The sequence below is a fragment of the Entelurus aequoreus genome, linkage group LG02, assembly GCF_033978785.1.
Source record: "Entelurus aequoreus isolate RoL-2023_Sb linkage group LG02, RoL_Eaeq_v1.1, whole genome shotgun sequence".
Classification (NCBI taxonomy): Eukaryota; Metazoa; Chordata; class Actinopteri; order Syngnathiformes; family Syngnathidae; genus Entelurus; species Entelurus aequoreus.
This window is the reverse complement of record NC_084732.1, coordinates 90,715,394-90,735,187: the sequence shown is the minus strand read 5'-3', so window position 1 is coordinate 90,735,187 and position 19,794 is coordinate 90,715,394. Positions and strand designations below refer to the sequence as shown.

The window sequence follows — 19,794 nt, the reverse complement described above, 5'->3', positions numbered from 1 at the left end:
TGTTAGCATCTTTAGTGTAAACACTCTTCAGGGGGGCGTGAGAAGCAATAGTGTTAGCATCTTTAGTGTAAACACTCTTCAGGGGGGCGTGAGAAGCAATAGTGTTAGCATCTTTAGTGTAAACACTCTCTTCAGGGGGGGCGTGAGAAGCAATAGTGTTAGCATCTTTAGTGTAAACACTCTCTTCAGGGGGGGCGTGAGAAGCAATAGTGTTAGCATCTTTAGTGTAAACACTCTCTTCAGGGGGGGCGTGAGAAGCAATAGTGTTAGCATCTTTAGTGTAAACACTCTTCAGGGGGGCGTGAGAAGCAATAGTGTTAGCATCTTTAGTGTAAACACTCTTCAGGGGGGGCGTGAGAAGCAATAGTGTTAGCATCTTTAGTGTAAACACTCTTCGGGGGGGCGTGAGAGGCAATAGTGTTAGCATCTTTAGTGTAAACACTCTCTTCAGGGGGGGCGTGAGAAGCAATAGTGTTAGCATCTTTAGTGTAAACACTCTTCAGGGGGGGCGTGAGAAGCAATAGTGTTAGCATCTTTAGTGTAAACACTCTTCAGGGGGGCGTGAGAAGCAATAGTGTTAGCATCTTTAGTGTAAACACTCTTCGGGGGGGGCGTGAGAAGCAATAGTGTTAGCATCTTTAGTGTAAACACTCTCTTCAGGGGGGGCGTGAGAAGCAATAGTGTTAGCATCTTTAGTGTAAACACTCTTCAGGGGGGGCGTGAGAAGCAATAGTGTAATAGCATCTTTAGTGTTGGTAAAGAACATACACTATATTGCCAAAAGTATTTGTCCAGCCATCCAAATGATGAGAATCACTAATCACTAATCACAGGTGTATCAAATCCAGCACTTAAGCATGGACAAACATTTGTGAAAGAATGGGCCGCTCTCAGTGATTTCCAGCATGGAACTGTCACAGGATGCCACCTGTGCAACAAATCCAGTCATGAAATTTCCTCGCTCCTAAATATTCCAAAGTCAACTTTATTCTAAGAAAAGTGAAGAGTTTGGGAACAACAGCAACTCAGCCAGCAAGTGGTAGGCCAGGTAAAGTGACAGAGAGGTCAGCATAGTGCAAAGTGGTAGGCCAGGTAAAGTGACAGAGAGGTCAGCATAGTGCAAAGTGGTAGGCCAGGTAAAGTGACAGAGAGGTCAGCATAGTGCAAAGTGGTAGGCCAGGTCAAGTGACTGAGAGGTCAGCATAGTGCAAAGTGGTAGGCCAGGTAAAGTGACAGAGAGGTCAGCATAGTGCAAAGTGGTAGGCCAGGTCAAGTGACTGAGAGGTCAGCATAGTGCAAAGTGGTAGGCCAGGTAAAGTGACTGAGAGGTCAGCATAGTGCAAAGTGGTAGGCCAGGTAAAGTGACAGAGAGGTCAGCATAGTGCAAAGACTTTCACTTGCTACACAGCTCCAAACTTCATGTCACCTTCCAATTAGCCCACGTACAGTACGCAGAGAGCTTCATGGAATGGCTTTCCATGGCCGAGCAGCTGCATCTAAGCCATACATCACCAAGTCCGATGCAAAGCGTGGGATGCAGTGGTGTAAAGGACATCACCACTGGACTCTAGAGCAGTGGACACGCCTTCTCTGGACTGATGAATCACACTTTTACATCTGATGGAGCAGTCTGGCTTTGGAGGTTGCCAGGACAACGCTACATTTCTCACTGCATTGTGCCCAGTGTGACATTTGGTGGAGGAGGAATTATGGTGTGGGGTTGTTTTTCAGGAGTTGGGCTTGGCCCCTTAGTTCCAGTGAAAGGAACTTTGAATGCTCCAGGATACCAAAACATTTTGGACAATTCCATGCTCCCAACCTTGTGGGAACAGTTTGGAGCGGCTCCTTCCTCTTCCAACATGACTGTGCACCCGTGCACACAGCAAGGTCCATAAAGACATGGATGACAGAGTCTGGTGGGGATGAACTTGACTGGCCTGCACAGAGTCCTGACCTGAACCCCATATAACACCTTTGGGATGAATTAGAACGGAGACTGAGAGCCAGGCCTTCTCCACCAACATCAGTGTGTGACCTCACCAATGCGCTTTTGGAAAAATGGTGGAAAATTGCTATAAACACACTCTGCAACCTTGTGGACAGCCTTCCCAGAAGATATAAACACACTCTGCAACCTTGTGGACAGCCTTCCCAGAAGATATAAACACACTCTGCAACCTTGTGGACAGCCTTCCCAGAAGAGTTGAAGCTGTAATAGCTGCAAAAGGTCATATTGACCCCTATGGGTTAGGAATGGGATGGCACTTCAACTTCATATGTGAGTCAAGGCAGGTGGCCAAATACTTTTGGCAATATAGTGTATCTTGACACTTACAGATGGAAAATAAACACTCTTTTCAGGGGGGGGGGTGAGTGACTCTCACCTGCATGAAGTGACTCTCACCTGTATGAAGTGACTCACACCTGCATGAAGTGACTCTCACCTGCATGAAGTGACTCACACCTGCATGAAGTGACTCACACCTGCATGAAGTGACTCACACCTGCATGAAGTGACTCACACCTGCATGAAGTGACTCTCACCTGCATGAAGTGACTCTCACCTGCATGAAGTGACTCACACCTGCATGAAGTGACTCACACCTGCATGAAGTGACTCTCACCTGCATGAAGTGACTCACACCTGCATGAAGTGACTCTCACCTGCATGAAGTGACTCTCACCTGCATGAAGTGACTCTCACCTGCATGAAGTGACTCACACCTGCATGAAGTGACTCACACCTGCATGAAGTGACTCACACCTGCATGAAGTGACTCACACCTGCATGAAGTGACTCTCACCTGCATGAAGTGACTCACACCTGCATGAAGTGACTCTCACCTGCATGAAGTGACTCACACCTGCATGAAGTGACTCTCACCTGCATGAAGTGACTCACACCTGCATGAAGTGACTCTCACCTGCATGAAGTGACTCTCACCTGCATGAAGTGACTCTCACCTGCATGAAGTGACTCACACCTGCATGAAGTGACTCACACCTGCATGAAGTGACTCTCACCTGCATGAAGTGACTCACACCTGCATGAAGTGACTCTCACCTGCATGAAGTGACTCACACCTGCATGAAGTGACTCTCACCTGCATGAAGTGACTCACACCTGCATGAAGTGACTCTCACCTGCATGAAGTGACTCTCACCTGCATGAAGTGACTCTCACCTGTATGAAGTGACTCTCACCTGCATGAAGTGACTCACACCTGCATGAAGTGACTCTCACCTGCATGAAGTGACTCACACCTGCATGAAGTGACTCTCACCTGCATGAAGTGACTCACACCTGCATGAAGTGACTCTCACCTGCATGAAGTGACTCACACCTGCATGAAGTGACTCTCACCTGCATGAAGTGACTCACACCTGCATGAAGTGACTCACACCTGCATGAAGTGACTCTCACCTGCATGAAGTGACTCACACCTGCATGAAGTGACTCTCACCTGCATGAAGTGACTCTCACCTGCATGAAGTGACTCACACCTGCATGAAGTGACTCACACCTGCATGAAGTGACTCTCACCTGTATGAAGTGACTCTCACCTGTATGAAGTGACTCACACCTGCATGAAGTGACTCTCACCTGCATGAAGTGACTCACACCTGTGTCAAATATGTCTTCTGATCTATGTTGTGACCTAACTGTAGAAAGAGGCGATGCGCTCTGAGCCGCCAAGACACCTCCTCCTCCTCTTCCTCCTCCTCGTCTTCCTCATCGTCTTCCTCCCTCTGCTCTCCACCGACTCCCTGCGGCTTCTCTCCCAGCATGCATTGCAACATCCTGCCAGTGTCTCCTTTGCCTGCGCAGGAGGAGCGGGAGTGGAAACAGGTGAGGAGGAACACTGAGTGGACATGAGAGTGGAAACAGGTGAGGAGGAACACTGAGTGGACATGAGAAGGAAGACTGAGTGGACGTGAGAGTGGATGTGACTGTGTCCTCCAGATGGTGGACATGAGAGTGGACATGAGAGTGGATGTGACTGTGTCCTCCAGATGGTGGACATGAGAGTGGACATGAGAGTGGATGTGACTGTGTCCTCCAGATGGTGGACATGAGAGTGGACATGAGAGTGGATGTGACTGTGTCCTCCAGATGGTGGACATGAGAGTGGACATGAGAGTGGATGTGACTGTGTCCTCCAGATGGTGGACATGAGAGTGGACATGAGAGTGGATGTGACTGTGTCCTCCAGATGGTGGACATGAGAGTGGACATGAGAGTGGACGTGAGAGTGGACATGAGAGTGGACGTGAGAGTGGATGTGACTGTGTCCTCCAGATGGTGGACGTGAGAGTGGACATGAGAGTGGACGTGAGAGTGGATGTGACTGTGTCCTCCAGATGGTGGACGTGAGAGTGGACATGAGAGTGGATGTGACTGTGTCCTCCAGATGGTGGACATGAGAGTGGACATGAGAGTGGACGTGAGAGTGGACATGAGAGTGGACGTGAGAGTGGACGTGAGAGTGGATGTGACTGTGTCCTCCAGATGGTGGACGTGAGAGTGGACATGAGAGTGGATGTGACTGTGTCCTCCAGATGGTGGACATGAGAGTGGACATGAGAGTGGATGTGACTGTGTCCTCCAGATGGTGGACATCCTGTGGAGCGACCCCAAGATCCAAGATGGCTGCAGTCCAAACACGTTTCGAGGAGGCGGCTGCTACTTTGGCCCCGACGTGACGCGGTGCCTTCTGCTCCGACACGGCCTGCAGCTGATGGTGCGATCCCACCAGTGCAAGCAGGAGGGCTACGAGCTGTGTCACGGTGGACAGGTGAGTGCAGCTAGCTCCTCCCCTCCCCCTGCACTTCTTCAGCATCTCACCTGTGGCAGGTGATCACCATCTTCTCTGCGTCCAACTACTACGAGGAGGGCAGCAACCGCGGGGCCTACGTCAAACTGGGCAGAGACCTGCTGCCACGCTTCTACCAGTACCAAGTCAGCCCCAGCACCCGCAAACTCACCCTGACCCAAAGGTGAGCCAACACTATACACTACGCTTTGAACCCTGCAGCTCCTAACACGGTGTGGCTTATAATGGAGCCAACACTATACACTACGCTTTGAACCCTGCAGCTCCTAACACGGTGTGGCTCACAATGGAGCCAACACTATACACTACGCTTTGAACCCTGCAGCTCCTAACACGGTGTGGCTCATAATGGAGCCAACACTATACACTACGCTTTGAACCCTGCAGCTCCTAACACGGTGTGGCTTATAATGGAGCCAACACTATACACTACGCTTTAAACCCTGCAGCTCCTAACACGGTGTGGCTCACAATGGAGCCAACACTATACACTACGCTTTGAACCCTGCAGCTCCTAACACGGTGTGGCTCATAATGGAGCCAACACTATACACTACGCTTTGAACCCTGCAGCTCCTAACACGGTGTGGCTCATAATGGAGCCAACACTATACACTACGCTTTGAACCCTGCAGCTCCTAACACGGTGTGGCTCACAATGGAGCCAACACTATACACTACGCTTTGAACCCTGCAGCTCCTAACACGGTGTGGCTTATAATGGAGCCAACACTATACACTACGCTTTGAACCCTGCAGCTCCTAACACGGTGTGGCTTATAATGGAGCCAACACTATACACTACGCTTTGAACCCTGCAGCTCCTAACACGGTGTGGCTTATAATGGAGCCAACACTATACACTACGCTTTGAACCCTGCAGCTCCTAACACGGTGTGGCTTATAATGGAGCCAACACTATACACTACGCTTTGAACCCTGCAGCTCCTAACACGGTGTGGCTCATAATGGAGCCAACACTATACACTACGCTTTGAACCCTGCAGCTCCTAACACGGTGTGGCTCACAATGGAGCCAACACTATACACTACGCTTTGAACCCTGCAGCTCCTAACACGGTGTGGCTTATAATGGAGCCAACACTATACACTACGCTTTGAACCCTGCAGCTCCTAACACGGTGTGGCTCATAATGGAGCCAACACTATACACTACGCTTTGAACCCTGCAGCTCCTAACACGGTGTGGCTCATAATGGAGCCAACACTATACACTACGCTTTGAACCCTGCAGCTCCTAACACGGTGTGGCTCACAATGGAGCCAACACTATACACTACGCTTTGAACCCTGCAGCTCCTAACACGGTGTGGCTCATAATGGAGCCAACACTATACACTACGCTTTGAACCCTGCAGCTCCTAACACGGTGTGGCTCACAATGGAGCCAACACTATACACTACACTTTGAACCCTGCAGCTCCTAACACGGTGTGGCTCACAATGGAGCCAACACTATACACTACGCTTTGAACCCTGCAGCTCCTAACACGGTGTGGCTTATAATGGAGCCAACACTATACACTACGCTTTGAACCCTGCAGCTCCTAACACGGTGTGGCTTATAATGGAGCCAACACTATACACTACGCTTTGAACCCTGCAGCTCCTAACACGGTGTGGCTCATAATGGAGCCAACACTATACACTACGCTTTGAACCCTGCAGCTCCTAACACGGTGTGGCTCATAATGGAGCCAACACTATACACTACGCTTTGAACCCTGCAGCTCCTAACACGGTGTGGCTCACAATGGAGCCAACACTATACACTACGCTTTGAACCCTGCAGCTCCTAACACGGTGTGGCTCATAATGGAGCCAACACTATACACTACGCTTTGAACCCTGCAGCTCCTAACACGGTGTGGCTCACAATGGAGCCAACACTATACACTACACTTTGAACCCTGCAGCTCCTAACACGGTGTGGCTCACAATGGAGCCAACACTATACACTACGCTTTGAACCCTGCAGCTCCTAACACGGTGTGGCTTATAATGGAGCCAACACTATACACTACGCTTTGAACCCTGCAGCTCCTAACACGGTGTGGCTCACAATGGAGCCAACACTATACACTACGCTTTGAACCCTGCAGCTCCTAACACGGTGTGGCTCACAATGGAGCCAACACTATACACTACGCTTTGAACCCTGCAGCTCCTAACACGGTGTGGCTTATAATGGAGCCAACACTATACACTACGCTTTGAACCCTGCAGCTCCTAACACGGTGTGGCTCATAATGGAGCCAACACTATACACTACGCTTTGAACCCTGCAGCTCCTAACACGGTGTGGCTTATAATGGAGCCAACACTATACACTACGCTTTGAACCCTGCAGCTCCTAACACGGTGTGGCTTATAATGGAGCCAACACTATACACTACGCTTTGAACCCTGCAGCTCCTAACACGGTGTGGCTTATAATGGAGCCAACACTATACACTACGCTTTGAACCCTGCAGCTCCTAACACGGTGTGGCTCATAATGGAGCCAACACTATACACTACGCTTTGAACCCTGCAGCTCCTAACACGGTGTGGCTCATAATGGAGCCAACACTATACACTACGCTTTGAACCCTGCAGCTCCTAACACGGTGTGGCTTATAATGGAGCCAACACTATACACTACGCTTTGAACCCTGCAGCTCCTAACACGGTGTGGCTCACAATGGAGCCAACACTATACACTACGCTTTGAACCCTGCAGCTCCTAACACGGTGTGGCTTATAATGGAGCCAACACTATACACTACGCTTTGAACCCTGCAGCTCCTAACACGGTGTGGCTCATAATGGAGCCAACACTATACACTACGCTTTGAACCCTGCAGCTCCTAACACGGTGTGGCTCACAATGGAGCCAACACTATACACTACGCTTTGAACCCTGCAGCTCCTAACACGGTGTGGCTCATAATGGAGCCAACACTATACACTACGCTTTGAACCCTGCAGCTCCTAACACGGTGTGGCTTATAATGGAGCCAACACTATACACTACGCTTTGAACCCTGCAGCTCCTAACACGGTGTGGCTTATAATGGAGCCAACACTATACACTACGCTTTGAACCCTGCAGCTCCTAACACGGTGTGGCTCATAATGGAGCCAACACTATACACTACGCTTTGAACCCTGCAGCTCCTAACACGGTGTGGCTCACAATGGAGCCAACACTATACACTACGCTTTGAACCCTGCAGCTCCTAACACGGTGTGGCTCACAATGGAGCCAACACTATACACTACGCTTTGAACCCTGCAGCTCCTAACACGGTGTGGCTCATAATGGAGCCAACACTATACACTACGCTTTGAACCCTGCAGCTCCTAACACGGTGTGGCTCATAATGGAGCCAACACTATACACTACGCTTTGAACCCTGCAGCTCCTAACACGGTGTGGCTCATAATGGAGCCAACACTATACACTACGCTTTGAACCCTGCAGCTCCTAACACGGTGTGGCTCATAATGGAGCCAACACTATACACTACGCTTTGAACCCTGCAGCTCCTAACACGGTGTGGCTCATAATGGAGCCAACACTATACACTACGCTTTGAACCCTGCAGCTCCTAACACGGTGTGGCTCATAATGGAGCCAACACTATACACTACGCTTTGAACCCTGCAGCTCCTAACACGGTGTGGCTCATAATGGAGCCAACACTATACACTACGCTTTGAACCCTGCAGCTCCTAACACGGTGTGGCTCATAATGGAGCCAACACTATACACTACGCTTTGAACCCTGCAGCTCCTAACACGGTGTGGCTTATAATGGATTGACCACCAGGGTGCTAATAGTTTAAAAACCAGACAAATACACTTTAGTGTTTTGTGCTATGACATCATCTTTGGGAGCAGTTCAGGTGCTGCAGTGTCCTTCTAATTACACTTTGTTTTCAACCAGTGTGTGTTTGTGTAACAGAGTGTGTGTGACAGAGTGTGTGTGACAGAGTGTGTTTGTGTGACAGAGTGTGTGTTTGTGTGACAGAGTGTGTGTTTGTGTGACAGAGTGTGTGTGACACAGTGTGTGTTTGTGTGACAGAGTGTGTGTGACAGAGTGTGTTTGTGTGACAGAGTGTGTGTGACAGAGTGTGTGTGACAGAGTGTGTGTTTGTGTGACAGAGTGTGTTTGTGTGACAGAGTGTGTGTGACAGAGTGTGTGTGACAGAGTGTGTGTTTGTGTGACAGAGTGTGTGTGACAGAGTGTGTTTGTGTGACAGAGTGTGTGTGACAGAGTGTGTGTGACAGAGTGTGTGTTTGTGTGACAGAGTGTGTGTGACAGAGTGTGTTTGTGTGACAGACTGTGTGTGACAGAGTGTGTGTTTGTGTGACAGAGTGTGTGTGACAGAGTGTGTGTGACACAGTGTGTGTGACACAGTGTGTGTGACAGAGTGTGTTTGTGTGACAGAGTGTGTGTTTGTGTGACAGAGTGTGTGTTTGTGTGACAGAGTGTGTGTTTGTGTGACAGAGTGTGTTTGTGTGACAGAGTGTGTGTTTGTGTGACAGAGTGTGTTTGTGTGACAGAGTGTGTGTTTGTGTGACAGAGTGTGTGTTTGTGTGACAGAGTGTGTTTGTGTGACAGAGTGTGTTTGTGTGACAGAGTGTGTTTGTGTGACAGAGTGTGTTTGTGTGACAGAGTGTGTTTGTGTGACAGAGTGTGTGCTGCAGAGGACTCGGCTCTCAGGGCCCTGAAAGAGAAAGTGTTTGCTCATGGCTCCGACCTCCTGGCAGGATTCCAGCACTTTGACCAGACCAACACAGGTGAGACTCACCTGTCATCCTCACTTCTTCCAGCTTCCAGCAGACATACACCTAAATGTAGAAGTACTGTCCAGACATACACCTAAATGTAGAAGTACTGTCCAGACATACACCTAAATGTAGAAGTACTGTCCAGACATACACCTAAATGTAGAAGTACTGTCCAGACATACACCTAAATGTAGAAGTACTGTCCAGACATACACCTAAATGTAGAAGTACTGTCCAGACATACACCTAAATGTAGAAGTACTGTCCAGACATACACCTAAATGTAGAAGTACTGTCCAGACATACACCTAAATGTAGAAGTACTGTCCAGACATACACCTAAATGTAGAAGTACTGTCCAGACATACACCTAAATGTAGAAGTACTGTCCAGACATACACCTAAATGTAGAAGTACTGTCCAGACATACACCTAAATGTAGAAGTACTGTCCAGACATACACCTAAATGTAGAAGTACTGTCCAGACATAAACCTAAATGTAGAAGTACTGTCCAGACATAAACCTAAATGTAGAAGTACTGTCCAGACATACACCTAAATGTAGAAGTACTGTCCAGACATACACCTAAATGTAGAAGTACTGTCCAGACATACACCTAAATGTAGAAGTACTGTCCAGACATACACCTAAATGTAGAAGTACTGTCCAGACATAAACCTAAATGTAAAGTACTGTCCAGACATAAACCTAAATGTAGAAGTACTGTCCAGACATACACCTAAATGTAGAAGTACTGTCCAGACATACACCTAAATGTAGAAGTACTGTCCAGACATACACCTAAATGTAGAAGTACTGTCCAGACATAAACCTAAATGTAGAAGTACTGTCCAGACATAAACCTAAATGTAGAAGTACTGTCCAGACATACACCTAAATGTAGAAGTACTGTCCAGACATACACCTAAATGTAGAAGTACTGTCCAGACATACACCTAAATGTAGAAGTACTGTCCAGACATACACCTAAATGTAGAAGTACTGTCCAGACATAAACCTAAATGTAAAGTACTGTCCAGACATAAACCTAAATGTAGAAGTACTGTCCAGACATACACCTAAATGTAGAAGTACTGTCCAGACATACACCTAAATGTAGAAGTACTGTCCAGACATACACCTAAATGTAGAAGTACTGTCCAGACATAAACCTAAATGTAGAAGTACTGTCCAGACATACACCTAAATGTAGAAGTACTGTCCAGACATACACCTAAATGTAGAAGTACTGTCCAGACATACACCTAAATGTAGAAGTACTGTCCAGACATAAACCTAAATGTAGAAGTACTGTCCAGACATAAACCTAAATGTAGAAGTACTGTCCAGACATACACCTAAATGTAGAAGTACTGTCCAGACATACACCTAAATGTAGAAGTACTGTCCAGACATACACCTAAATGTAGAAGTACTGTCCAGACATACACCTAAATGTAGAAGTACTGTCCAGACATAAACCTAAATGTAAAGTACTGTCCAGACATAAACCTAAATGTAGAAGTACTGTCCAGACATACACCTAAATGTAAAGTACTGTCCAGACATACACCTAAATGTAGAAGTACTGTCAAGACATAAACCTAAATGTAAAGTACTGTCCAGACATAAACCTAAATGTAGAAGTACTGTCCAGACATACACCTAAATGTAGAAGTACTGTCCAGACATACACCTAAATGTAGAAGTACTGTCCAGACATAAACCTAAATGTAAAGTACTGTCCAGACATAAACCTAAATGTAGAAGTACTGTCCAGACATACACCTAAATGTAGAAGTACTGTCCAGACATACACCTAAATGTAGAAGTACTGTCCAGACATACACCTAAATGTAGAAGTACTGTCCAGACATACACCTAAATGTAGAAGTACTGTCCAGACATACACCTAAATGTAGAAGTACTGTCCAGACAAACACCTAAATGTAGAAGTACTGTCCAGACATACACCTAAATGTAGAAGTACTGTCCAGACATACACCTAAATGTAGAAGTACTGTCCAGACATACACCTAAATGTAGAAGTACTGTCCAGACATACACCTAAATGTAGAAGTACTGTCCAGACATACACCTAAATGTAGAAGTACTGTCCAGACATACACCTAAATGTAGAAGTACTGTCCAGACATACACCTAAATGTAGAAGTACTGTCCAGACATACACCTAAATGTAGAAGTACTGTCCAGACATAAACCTAAATGTAGAAGTACTGTCCAGACATACACCTAAATGTAGAAGTACTGTCCAGACATACACCTAAATGTAGAAGTACTGTCCAGACATACACCTAAATGTAGAAGTACTGTCCAGACATAAACCTAAATGTAGAAGTACTGTCCAGACATAAACCTAAATGTAGAAGTACTGTCCAGACATACACCTAAATGTAGAAGTACTGTCCAGACATACACCTAAATGTAGAAGTACTGTCCAGACATACACCTAAATGTAGAAGTACTGTCCAGACATACACCTAAATGTAGAAGTACTGTCCAGACATAAACCTAAATGTAAAGTACTGTCCAGACATAAACCTAAATGTAGAAGTACTGTCCAGACATACACCTAAATGTAGAAGTACTGTCCAGACATACACCTAAATGTAGAAGTACTGTCCAGACATACACCTAAATGTAGAAGTACTGTCCAGACATAAACCTAAATGTAGAAGTACTGTCCAGACATACACCTAAATGTAGAAGTACTGTCCAGACATACACCTAAATGTAGAAGTACTGTCCAGACATACACCTAAATGTAGAAGTACTGTCCAGACATACACCTAAATGTAGAAGTACTGTCCAGACATACACCTAAATGTAGAAGTACTGTCCAGACATACACCTAAATGTAGAAGTACTGTCCAGACATACACCTAAATGTAGAAGTACTGTCCAGACATAAACCTAAATGTAGAAGTACTGTCCAGACATACACCTAAATGTAGAAGTACTGTCCAGACATACACCTAAATGTAGAAGTACTGTCCAGACATACACCTAAATGTAGAAGTACTGTCCAGACATAAACCTAAATGTAGAAGTACTGTCCAGACATAAACCTAAATGTAGAAGTACTGTCCAGACATACACCTAAATGTAGAAGTACTGTCCAGACATACACCTAAATGTAGAAGTACTGTCCAGACATACACCTAAATGTAGAAGTACTGTCCAGACATACACCTAAATGTAGAAGTACTGTCCAGACATAAACCTAAATGTAAAGTACTGTCCAGACATAAACCTAAATGTAGAAGTACTGTCCAGACATACACCTAAATGTAGAAGTACTGTCCAGACATACACCTAAATGTAGAAGTACTGTCCAGACATACACCTAAATGTAGAAGTACTGTCCAGACATAAACCTAAATGTAGAAGTACTGTCCAGACATACACCTAAATGTAGAAGTACTGTCCAGACATACACCTAAATGTAGAAGTACTGTCCAGACATACACCTAAATGTAGAAGTACTGTCCAGACATAAACCTAAATGTAGAAGTACTGTCCAGACATAAACCTAAATGTAGAAGTACTGTCCAGACATACACCTAAATGTAGAAGTACTGTCCAGACATACACCTAAATGTAGAAGTACTGTCCAGACATACACCTAAATGTAGAAGTACTGTCCAGACATACACCTAAATGTAGAAGTACTGTCCAGACATAAACCTAAATGTAAAGTACTGTCCAGACATAAACCTAAATGTAGAAGTACTGTCCAGACATACACCTAAATGTAAAGTACTGTCCAGACATACACCTAAATGTAGAAGTACTGTCCAGACATAAACCTAAATGTAAAGTACTGTCCAGACATAAACCTAAATGTAGAAGTACTGTCCAGACATACACCTAAATGTAGAAGTACTGTCCAGACATACACCTAAATGTAGAAGTACTGTCCAGACATAAACCTAAATGTAAAGTACTGTCCAGACATACACCTAAATGTAGAAGTACTGTCCAGACATACACCTAAATGTAGAAGTACTGTCCAGACATACACCTAAATGTAGAAGTACTGTCCAGACATACACCTAAATGTAGAAGTACTGTCCAGACATACACCTAAATGTAGAAGTACTGTCCAGACATACACCTAAATGTAGAAGTACTGTCCAGACAAACACCTAAATGTAGAAGTACTGTCCAGACATACACCTAAATGTAGAAGTACTGTCCAGACATACACCTAAATGTAGAAGTACTGTCCAGACATACACCTAAATGTAGAAGTACTGTCCAGACATACACCTAAATGTAGAAGTACTGTCCAGACATACACCTAAATGTAGAAGTACTGTCCAGACATAAACCTAAATGTAGAAGTACTGTCCAGACATACACCTAAATGTAGAAGTACTGTCCAGACATACACCTAAATGTAGAAGTACTGTCCAGACATACACCTAAATGTAGAAGTACTGTCCAGACATACACCTAAATGTAGAAGTACTGTCCAGACATACACCTAAATGTAGAAGTACTGTCCAGACATACACCTAAATGTAGAAGTACTGTCCAGACATACACCTAAATGTAGAAGTACTGTCCAGACATACACCTAAATGTAGAAGTACTGTCCAGACATACACCTAAATGTAGAAGTACTGTCCAGACATACACCTAAATGTAGAAGTACTGTCCAGACATACACCTAAATGTAGAAGTACTGTCCAGACATACACCTAAATGTAGAAGTACTGTCCAGACATAAACCTAAATGTAGAAGTACTGTCCAGACATACACCTAAATGTAGAAGTACTGTCCAGACATACACCTAAATGTAGAAGTACTGTCCAGACATACACCTAAATGTAGAAGTACTGTCCAGACATACACCTAAATGTAGAAGTACTGTCCAGACATACACCTAAATGTAGAAGTACTGTCCAGACATACACCTAAATGTAGAAGTACTGTCCAGACATAAACCTAAATGTAGAAGTACTGTCCAGACATAAACCTAAATGTAGAAGTACTGTCCAGACATACACCTAAATGTAGAAGTACTGTCCAGACATACACCTAAATGTAGAAGTACTGTCCAGACATACACCTAAATGTAGAAGTACTGTCCAGACATACACCTAAATGTAGAAGTACTGTCCAGACATAAACCTAAATGTAAAGTACTGTCCAGACATAAACCTAAATGTAGAAGTACTGTCCAGACATACACCTAAATGTAAAGTACTGTCCAGACATACACCTAAATGTAGAAGTACTGTCCAGACATAAACCTAAATGTAAAGTACTGTCCAGACATAAACCTAAATGTAGAAGTACTGTCCAGACATACACCTAAATGTAGAAGTACTGTCCAGACATACACCTAAATGTAGAAGTACTGTCCAGACATAAACCTAAATGTAAAGTACTGTCCAGACATAAACCTAAATGTAGAAGTACTGTCCAGACATACACCTAAATGTAGAAGTACTGTCCAGACATACACCTAAATGTAGAAGTACTGTCCAGACATACACCTAAATGTAGAAGTACTGTCCAGACATACACCTAAATGTAGAAGTACTGTCCAGACATACACCTAAATGTAGAAGTACTGTCCAGACAAACACCTAAATGTAGAAGTACTGTCCAGACATACACCTAAATGTAGAAGTACTGTCCAGACATACACCTAAATGTAGAAGTACTGTCCAGACATAAACCTAAATGTAGAAGTACTGTCCAGACATAAACCTAAATGTAGAAGTACTGTCCAGACATACACCTAAATGTAGAAGTACTGTCCAGACATACACCTAAATGTAGAAGTACTGTCCAGACATACACCTAAATGTAGAAGTACTGTCCAGACATACACCTAAATGTAGAAGTACTGTCCAGACATACACCTAAATGTAGAAGTACTGTCCAGACATAAACCTAAATGTAAAGTACTGTCCAGACATAAACCTAAATGTAGAAGTACTGTCCAGACATACACCTAAATGTAGAAGTACTGTCCAGACATACACCTAAATGTAGAAGTACTGTCCAGACATACACCTAAATGTAGAAGTACTGTCCAGACATACACCTAAATGTAGAAGTACTGTCCAGACAAACACCTAAATGTAGAAGTACTGTCCAGACATACACCTAAATGTAGAAGTACTGTCCAGACATACACCTAAATGTAGAAGTACTGTCCAGACAAACACCTAAATGTAGAAGTACTGTCCAGACAAACACCTAAATGTAGAAGTACTGTCCAGACATACACCTAAATGTAGAAGTACTGTCCAGACATACACCTAAATGTAGAAGTACTGTCCAGACATACACCTAAATGTAGAAGTACTGTCCAGACATACACCTAAATGTAGAAGTACTGTCCAGACATACACCTAAATGTAGAAGTACTGTCCAGACATACACCTAAATGTAGAAGTACTGTCCAGACATAAACCTAAATGTAGAAGTACTGTCCAGACATACACCTAAATGTAGAAGTACTGTCCAGACATACACCTAAATGTAGAAGTACTGTCCAGACATACACCTAAATGTAGAAGTACTGTCCAGACATACACCTAAATGTAGAAGTACTGTCCAGACATACACCTAAATGTAGAAGTACTGTCCAGACATACACCTAAATGTAGAAGTACTGTCCAGACATAAACCTAAATGTAGAAGTACTGTCCAGACATAAACCTAAATGTAGAAGTACTGTCCAGACATACACCTAAATGTAGAAGTACTGTCCAGACATACACCTAAATGTAGAAGTACTGTCCAGACATACACCTAAATGTAGAAGTACTGTCCAGACATACACCTAAATGTAGAAGTACTGTCCAGACATAAACCTAAATGTAAAGTACTGTCCAGACATAAACCTAAATGTAGAAGTACTGTCCAGACATACACCTAAATGTAAAGTACTGTCCAGACATACACCTAAATGTAGAAGTACTGTCCAGACATAAACCTAAATGTAAAGTACTGTCCAGACATAAACCTAAATGTAGAAGTACTGTCCAGACATACACCTAAATGTAGAAGTACTGTCCAGACATACACCTAAATGTAGAAGTACTGTCCAGACATAAACCTAAATGTAAAGTACTGTCCAGACATAAACCTAAATGTAGAAGTACTGTCCAGACATACACCTAAATGTAGAAGTACTGTCCAGACATACACCTAAATGTAGAAGTACTGTCCAGACATACACCTAAATGTAGAAGTACTGTCCAGACATACACCTAAATGTAGAAGTACTGTCCAGACATACACCTAAATGTAGAAGTACTGTCCAGACAAACACCTAAATGTAGAAGTACTGTCCAGACATACACCTAAATGTAGAAGTACTGTCCAGACATACACCTAAATGTAGAAGTACTGTCCAGACATAAACCTAAATGTAGAAGTACTGTCCAGACATAAACCTAAATGTAGAAGTACTGTCCAGACATACACCTAAATGTAGAAGTACTGTCCAGACATACACCTAAATGTAGAAGTACTGTCCAGACATACACCTAAATGTAGAAGTACTGTCCAGACATACACCTAAATGTAGAAGTACTGTCCAGACATACACCTAAATGTAGAAGTACTGTCCAGACATAAACCTAAATGTAAAGTACTGTCCAGACATAAACCTAAATGTAGAAGTACTGTCCAGACATACACCTAAATGTAGAAGTACTGTCCAGACATACACCTAAATGTAGAAGTACTGTCCAGACATACACCTAAATGTAGAAGTACTGTCCAGACATACACCTAAATGTAGAAGTACTGTCCAGACAAACACCTAAATGTAGAAGTACTGTCCAGACATACACCTAAATGTAGAAGTACTGTCCAGACATACACCTAAATGTAGAAGTACTGTCCAGACAAACACCTAAATGTAGAAGTACTGTCCAGACAAACACCTAAATGTAGAAGTACTGTCCAGACATACACCTAAATGTAGAAGTACTGTCCAGACATACACCTAAATGTAGAAGTACTGTCCAGACATAAACCTAAATGTAGAAGTACTGTCCAGGCAGGGTGAGCCTCAGTGAATGGGCTCAGGTGTTGGAGTCCGTCCTGCGACTGGACCTTCCTTGGAGGACTCTTCGTCCACGTCTGGCTCACCTGGCCAGCGATGGCAGTGTGGACTATCAGTCCTGCTTCAAGGACATGGGACCAGGACTACCGCTGGCCCAGGTCAGAGACCATCTTCCTGACTCAGACTATGTCAGACAAGAACTTGTCTGGGCCTTCTAAATAGAAAACAACTTCTAGAATGAGGCAGCAAACAATATATATAAATATAAGCACCCCCCGCGACCCCAAAAAAGGGACAAGCGGTAGAAAATGGATGGATAGATATTGATATATTATATATACTGTATATATATAATTGTAATTTATATTTGGTTAAATGTGATCAGTTTGAAATAATTTCCAGACTTGTTGGCAGCTCAAACTGATATTGAATGTTGTTGCTCCCTCATTTGAAAAAGCCTGTCATAAAATACTGAAGTGAAAGTGAAAGTAAAAGTATCTTCCTTGCAGGTGACCCCCAGTCTTGCAGAGACTTTAGTCCGATACAGGACAGACATCGAGGTGATCTTCAACATTATCGACAAGGACCACTCAGGTAAATGACAGGTGTTCCTTCAGAGTGCAACATCTCATGGAGGTTGGTGCGCAGGTCTGATTTCCATGGAGGAGTTCCGTCACACCTGGCGCCTCTTCAGCGCTCACCTGGGCGTGGACGTCACCAACGGAGCCATCGACGACTTGGCCCGCAGTATGGACTTCAACAAAGATGGCAGCATCGACTTCACCGAGTTCCTGGAGGCCTTCAGAGTGGTGCACAAGTTGGAGGGCAGAGATGGTCACAGGAAGGACTAGTGGAGGTAGCAGGAAGGTAAGAGACTCACCAGACCTGACCTGCTCAGGTACACACCAGACCTGACCTGTTCAGGTACACACCAGACCTGACCTGCTCAGGTACACACCAGACCTGACCTGCTCAGGTACACACCAGACCTGACCTGCTCAGGTACACACCAGGGATCTACCTGTCCTTGGCCGGGACCATTATCGCTTTTTTTTCTTTTTAAACTACAGCAGATACAATATCTACACCTGTGATACTAGTATTTAGTATAAAAAACATCTAGAATTAGTCAAGTACATAGTAATAAACACTATCCATTTTTTACCAGGAAATCCAGATTTTGTCCTTCTTTCTGCATTCATCCGTAACACTCAGAATGTGGGCTCATTTAAAGAGCGCCACCAGTTTCATGTTCTGTCAGTCAATTCATTTTTGGCCAGGAAATCCAGTTGTTGTCCTTCTTTAGCACCACCAATTTCATGTTCCGTCATTCAATCCATTTTTGGCCAGGAAATCCAGTTGTTGTCCTTCTTTAGCACCACCAGTTTCATATTCCGTCATTCAATCCATTTTTGGCCAGGAAATCCAGTTGTTGTCCTTCTTTAGTGCCACAAGTTTCATGTTCATAATTCAATCCATTTTCTGCCAGGAAATCCAGTTCTTGTCTTTCTTTCTGCTTTCGTCCATAACACTGAGTGTGGGCTCATTTAAAGAGCGCCACGAGTTTCATGTTCTGTCATTCAATCCATTTTGTCCCAGGAAATCCAGTTTTTGTCCTTCTTTAGCACCACACGTTTCATGTTCCATCATTCAATCCATTTTTTGCCAGGAAATCCAGTTTTTGTCCTTCTTTAGTGCCACAAGTTTCAGGTTCTGTCATTCAATCCATTTTGTCCCAGGAAATCCAGTTTTTGTCCTTCTTTAGCACCACACGTTTCATGTTCCATCATTCAATCCATTTTTTGCCAGGAAATCCAGTTTTTGTCCTTCTTTAGTGCCACAAGTTTCATGTTCTGTCATTCAATCCATTTTGTCCCAGGAAATCCAGTTTTTGTCCTTCTTTAGCACCACACGTTTCATGTTCCATCATTCAATCCATTTTTTGCCAGGAAATCCAGTTTTTGTCCTTCTTTAGTGCCACAAGTTTCATGTTCTGTCATTCAATCCATTTTTTGCCAGGAAATCCAGTTTTTGTCTTTCTTTCTGCCTTTGTCCATAACACTGAGTGTGGGCTCATTTAAAGAGCGCCACGA

General features: G+C 44.2%; 1 protein-coding gene across 7 annotated transcripts in view; it reads left to right on the top strand.

The window, feature by feature from the left end:
- The window catches only part of ppef1 (protein phosphatase, EF-hand calcium binding domain 1), a 37,998-nt gene extending 19,134 nt beyond the window's left edge, over positions 1-18,864 (top strand). For 6 of the 7 annotated variants that reach the window (XM_062034704.1, XM_062034671.1, XM_062034687.1 and 3 more), the window contains 7 exons: positions 3,670-3,850; positions 4,611-4,796; positions 4,856-4,998; positions 9,539-9,645; positions 17,696-17,859; positions 18,211-18,295; positions 18,350-18,864. In XM_062034704.1, the coding sequence (XP_061890688.1) occupies positions 3,670-3,850; positions 4,611-4,796; positions 4,856-4,998; positions 9,539-9,645; positions 17,696-17,859; positions 18,211-18,295; positions 18,350-18,552 (1,069 nt within the window). In that variant the 3' untranslated portion in view covers positions 18,553-18,864. The remainder of the gene's footprint in view (positions 1-3,669; positions 3,851-4,610; positions 4,797-4,855; positions 4,999-9,538; positions 9,646-17,695; positions 17,860-18,210; positions 18,296-18,349) is intronic. The other variant, XM_062034680.1, reaches the window with a different exon arrangement.
- Positions 18,865-19,794: the final 930 nt, after the last annotated feature.